This window comes from Nyctibius grandis, chromosome Z (genome assembly GCF_013368605.1).
Source record: "Nyctibius grandis isolate bNycGra1 chromosome Z, bNycGra1.pri, whole genome shotgun sequence".
NCBI lineage: Eukaryota > Metazoa > Chordata > Aves > Nyctibiiformes > Nyctibiidae > Nyctibius > Nyctibius grandis.
The window spans coordinates 47,763,163-47,769,162 of NC_090695.1; the positions used below are offsets into that span (position 1 = coordinate 47,763,163).

General features: G+C 45.4%; 1 protein-coding gene across 1 annotated transcript in view; it reads left to right on the forward strand.

Annotated features, from left to right (window-relative positions):
- COMMD10 (COMM domain containing 10) overlaps positions 1 to 4,022 on the forward strand; it is a 146,787-nt gene extending 142,765 nt beyond the window's left edge. Inside the window, exon 6 of the mRNA XM_068423898.1 lies at positions 3,961 to 4,022. Coding sequence (XP_068279999.1) covers positions 3,961 to 4,011 — 51 coding nt within the window. The 3' untranslated portion in view covers positions 4,012 to 4,022. The remainder of the gene's footprint in view (positions 1 to 3,960) is intronic.
- Positions 4,023 to 6,000: the final 1,978 nt, after the last annotated feature.

Below are 6,000 nucleotides of genomic sequence, written 5' to 3' on the forward strand. Positions count from 1 at the left end.
GAGGAGTGGCTGACGCACCGGAAGGCTGCGCAGCCATTCAGAGAGACCTGGACAGGCTGGAGAGTTGGGCGGGGAGAAATTTAATGAAATATAACAAGGGCAAGTGTAGAGTCCTGCATCTGGGCAAGAAGAACCCCATGTACCAGTACAAGTTGGGGGCAGACCTGGTGGAGAGCAGCGTAGGGGAAAGTGACCTGGGGGTCCTAGTGGACAGCAGGATGAGCATGAGCCAGCAGTGTGCCCTTGTGGCCAAGAAGGCCAATGGCATCGTGCGGTGTATTAGAAGGGGTGTGGTTAGCAGGTCAAGAGAGGTTCTCCTCCCCCTCTACCTGCCCTGGTGAGGCCGCATCTGGAATATTGTGTCCAGTTCTGGGCCCTTCAGGTCAAGAAGGACAGGGAACTGCTAGAGAGAGTCCAGCGCAGAGCCACGAAGATGATTAAGGGAGTGGAACATCTCCCTTATGAGGAGAGGCTGAGGGAGCTGGGTCTCTTTAGCTTGGAGAAGAGGAGACTGAGGGGCGACCTCATCAATGTTTATAAATATGTAAAGGGCAAGTGTCATGAGGATGGAGCCAGGCTCTTCTCAGTGACATCCCTTGACAGGACAAGGGGCAATGGGTGCAAGCTGGAACACAGGAGGTTCCACATAAATATGAGGAAAAACTTCTTTACGGTGAGGGTGACCGAACACTGGAACATGCTGCCCAGAGAGGTTGTGGAGTCTCCTTCTCTGGAGACATTCAAAACCTGCCTGGACGCGTTCCTGTGTGATATGGTCTAGGCAATCCTGCTCCGGCAGGGGGATTGGACTAGATGATCTTTCGAGGTCCCTTCCAATCCCTAACATTCTGTGATTCTGTGATTCTGTGATCTGTAATAATTAATATCAGCCTTTTATCTGTGCATATCAAAGCACTTTATGAAAGTTGGAGAGCATAAAAGCTCTGTATTAAAGATGAAAAAATGTGAGACATGCAGAGGGATTATGTGCTTTGCCCAATTGCCCAGCCAATTAACGGATTGATTCTTAATCCAGTTCCATATCCACTGGGCCACACTGCCAGATTTTATCTCCTAATGTAAAATATTCTACATCTGAAAATATCTAATCAAGTTAATGACATAGTCACTTTACAACTGAATTAATACTCTACTTTTAATTAACTTAACAAAAAGAAAATAAATGTGTCTAATCAGGGTGTTTTTCTGAAATTTCTGTATTTTGCTTCAGCATAAGATTTTGAGTTAATGACACATTTAACACTCGACTGTTTGGCAACGTGTTTAATTTTCTTTATTTTAACATTTTGCTCTGGTTGTCTGCACATACAACTGGGAGAGAAGTCTGTGTCACACAGAAGCATTATTTTTAAGGTGTTTTATCACTGAGACTTAAATGAAGAGCACAAGTGGAAAGCAGTGTTTATACAAACTTGATAATCTCTGATTTCCCTGTATTTTTTTTCAAGGGGTTAGCAGCTTTCTATTTCATAGCAGGAAAACAACCAAACCAGACGGACCTCACCTACACAAACACATTTTGTGAGATAATTATTCAACACTCAGACTTCCTGGTCTCTGAAGATTGAATTCATTATGTCTTAAACAAGACAAGATTATCCTTTGGGAATTTTCTCTCTGTCTGTTTTTCTTGTATATATAGTTTACCTGCTTAGGAGTGAGTCAAGAAGAATAGATCAGCTATGCTTAGTAGATAATTTTGACACTTTATTTTTTTCTTCTTGAGGAAAAAAAAAAGAAAAAAGTCTCTTGCTATATCCAGATGTAACCTACTTCCCTTTATGGATCAGGCACATGCTTCTCTGCTCAGCTGAGACACGAGGCCCTGTTCTTAGCTACACTTTCATTTATGTGTGCCTTGAGGCAAGATGCACAGGTTACAACAGTTCTGTAGTTATGACTGGTTTAAACTATGCAAAATTAAACCTCTCTCTAACATTGTGGGCCATTTTAAGGATATGTGAAAGGGTGTTAGAAACCTGTGACAGAAACCCTGTCCAAGGATATGTAACCCTGACAAGCAAGAAAGGAACATTAAAACTGTTTGGAGATATTTGGAAACAGTCACCCAGAAGGGTATATCACCAGCCTGCTGTTTCATCTTTCGGCAGCTGAGAATCAAGAAATCTCTGCAGTGAAGGGGTCAGCTCCACAGCACACGCAGCCCCCTTTTTTTGCTGATGTTGACTTGCACAAATTGAGAAACTATCCCTCACACAGTTCACCACACGTTATTTCTCCAGCGTTGCTTTGGCACTACCTTTCGCCCTTTTCTTTGAGTTCTGCACCTTATCTCTCCCTCCTGTCTTTGCATGCCGATGAAAGGAGAGTAGAGTGAGCGCTCTCCTGGGGATATGACCTTCATTATCCTAAAAAAAAAATGAATTAATTCACAAACATCACAGAGAATTTGACTCTTGGTAAAACAGTCAATCTTCCCAGTGAAAATTCTGTCCATACAGGATTTTATTTTAAATGCCCTTGCATAATCCACAAGGTGTTGAGCAGAAGAAGCAATATGGAAACAGTTCTTTCCAGATCCCAAAAACTAGGTGTCAACATGACTGGTGATGGCTTTGCAGTTCATCCTACAACATCCAGACCAGGGGTTTGCTCTGCAGGAGCTCAGCCAGTTACTGGTCATGTTTGGGAAGTGTCCTTGGGAGGTAATGGGTCACTTCTTGGCTGCTTCAACCTGGGACATGGGCAGGATGACACATCGCCCCACTGGTGGCAAGGTAAGGCTGTACTGAGGAGGTGCAATCTGTTCCACCTAATGCCAGGGCAAAAACCCCATCAACATTGGAAGCTGTAGATTGCTTCCCAGCCAGAAGTGGGCAGGAAGATCCCTCTCCCTCCCTGCAAAGCACTCAAAGCCCTCCCTGAAGCCCCTGAGCAGAGGAGCACCCCATGGAGGCTGTGGGGGAGCAGATCCTCCGGGTGCATCGAGCAGGGCTCACTCCATCATAAGGAGAGGACAAAGCAGAAGCAAGAGGAAATTAATTATTTCTGCCTCCCCACCTCTCCAAGTGCACCAGGGCGTCCCGGGGAGCCTGGCTGGCGGTGGACTGGCATCAGCCCCGTCAGACACAGCTGCCACAGAGCTCAACACAGAGGTGGGAGCAGGGGCCAGTTTGGCTTAACCTGCTGTACTTGTTCAGCACTGGTGCCAGCAGCAGCTATCCTGGTTTCTAGTTTGAGGATTTGGAAATAATTTCCTCCAGGTGAGGAGTCTGGCAAAAAAGCTGTAATGGTTTTTCTGATGGTTTTTAGGCCTTTAAATGATAGGCACCTGACCTTGAGTGTTGGGTGTGTGAAGAGCTGGAGAGGACCTGATCCAAGACCATGTAAATCAGGGGGCTGATTAAGCAAGTTGGTTTACTGCAGTGGCATATGTCTCCATGAGAAAAAAGACTCTAGCTTCAAATCAGTATCCCTGGCTGTCCCTGAGGGAGAAGAGAAAGCACGGATTTCATCACCAGCACAAGTTTTTCAGCAATTAAAGCTATTGGCATGTCTTGCAGCTGGTGCTGGAGCAAAACTGCCAGAGATCTGGACATTTCCCTCCTCTGAGTAACAATGGTAGATAAAGACGTAACTTCATAATTGACCAGGCGGGGATTTATATGCTCACTGGGCTTTGTTCATGATGTTTCTTTGCACAGCACAAAATGATCATCTGTCCTGCACTGTCCCTGGTAAAGAAAGTGTTGTGAAAGCTGATGAAATAGGGAAAACAGTCCACCTTTTTTTCTTTCTCTCTCTCAACGGTGTTGGTTTAATGCAACTAACACGCAGAAGGTAGGAAGAATCTGTTTCAGTCACCTGAAGTCAGCAGATGTGACAATTCACAGAGTGAGCAGGATGACTATGTGAGAAGGTGCTGTGTTTGCAGTCAATTTTCAATGCAGAACTTCACTGTAATTTCTCACCCCCCAGGAACAGATGACTATTTGGCAGAAAGGCGTGCATTTTCTCCCCCAGGAGTAACAGCTGTCCAGACACAGGAGATAACTGCCAGGGGCCTGCCTGCTACTCTCTTGTGGTTTTTAGGTAAGGACTATTTACTGCTTGCTAGCCCTCCCAAACTGGAACTCAATCCCTAGGCATGGCTGGGCAGTCTGTGCTGGGCAGATATTGTCTCTGGTATATGCATTCCCTGAAGGCTGAAAGTCAGATGTCACCAGAACACTGCAAATGCCTTCCCCATCATGACCCAACCCTGCATGTTCCTGACAGGCAAGAAGACCCTGCATCTTCGTTGCATGCTTTGTCTTAAGTATGAATTTACTTGCTTGGCGGATCTTCTCAGTTGTTCAAAGAGGGAAGCTCCAGGACCATCCTTATGAATTTGAGGCAGCCCAAAAGAGTGAAAGGGGTTTGTCTTGGGGAAGAGCAGCTGCAATCAGCCTGAATCACAAGTGGAAACAAAGCTGGACTCATTTCCTTGGTCTAAATGGTATGGCGCGCTGGCAGGTCCCACCTGGACCATGCACCCACTGAAAAGCACACGTTGCTGTTAAAAGTATTGCTGCAACTTCTGCAATGCACAGGGTGGATGTTTTATTGCTATCTTTCGGACTGTGTGTTTAGTTAAGGCAATCAGCTCTTCTCACCAGTTGCTGCCATGCTTTCACGTTCTGATAGCACTTTGCTCTGCTCTGGTAACGCTTCAGCTCCTTATAGCAACCCCTGTGATTAATCGAACTGCTGGAGATGGAAGTTACGGGAGGCAAGAAAGTCATTAGCCCTGTCACGCAAAAAACTAGTTAGCACGGGCTGTTTGCACCTACCCTAGGTTTGCTGCTGGTGGGTCTCCTACCAGGCACCCTCTGAGGCCCTCCGTGCAGCAGGACCGTGCACAGCACTTGGGCACCAGCCCCATTAGAGGAAACCTCAGTGCGATTCAGGCAGAGTTGGGTTGGGGTTGGGGAGCTCCTGCTCCCAGGTGACCACATCTGAATATGGCTCAAAGAAGGTTGCAAGAGATGGGTGAGCAGTGCCTCCAAAGTGATCACGAGCTACAGGCAGAGGTGGAGATGCGACGCCAGCACTGGGTTAGCTCTGACTGTCCTCCGACCTGCCAGCATTAACGAGCAGCAACCAGCTCAGTCCTCAGAGACCAGACCCCAGCCTGGATCATGGCAATGTGGGCTCGCTCCACTCTCTCACTTACAACTGAGGTCTCATTTTCCCTGCTAACATCCATTCCACATCAGCTGGCATCATCTGAGTGGGCTGGCACAAACATACCACTATTTCTATAGTGCCTTGGGATGCTCCAGGAAAAAAGAAATCATAGGCTGGTGCCTTGTGAAAAATTTCCAAATGAGGCTGAAAAGCAAGATTGGGCAGAGCCGCTGGTAGTGACAACTGGAAAAAAACCTCGTTCTGCTTCCCTGTATGTGTAGCTCAAAGTGCCACCTCTTGGCAAGTAATTATATTTATCCAGATGATTTTACTATTCCTCAGGAAAAAAATATTAAAACTCCTTAAAAGTATGTTTTGTGTACTAATCTGGCAGTGTGGCTTTCCTGAAAAGAGGCAGCCAGCTCCAACTTCTTTTCAGCAATGAGCTGTAAAAATTTTTTTTGTTCCTTTTTCCCGCTAGTGACCAAGAAAAATGGTTTTAAAGCATACAAAAAATAGGCCAGTCCTTGGAATTAGTTATTGGTATTGGTCTTGACTGTACATTTTTTTAAGCCTAATTAAATATTCATACCATTAGGTCACTTGTAACTGTCATTTTGTCATTGTTAAAGATATTAAGGTTTAGTAAGTGATTTTTTTATGCAAATACTTCTGTCAAAGCTTAATTGTAGTTTTCCTGGCAGTTTATCTTGAGGCATCTCTATAAGTCTGAATATTACATCTGAATTGACCACTCTAGGTATTTGCTGTTATTATTCTTGATAGGTGCTATTATACCTTGATAATGAGCCTGGCAGGAAAGCCTGGCGAATATGAGATAAACAGATC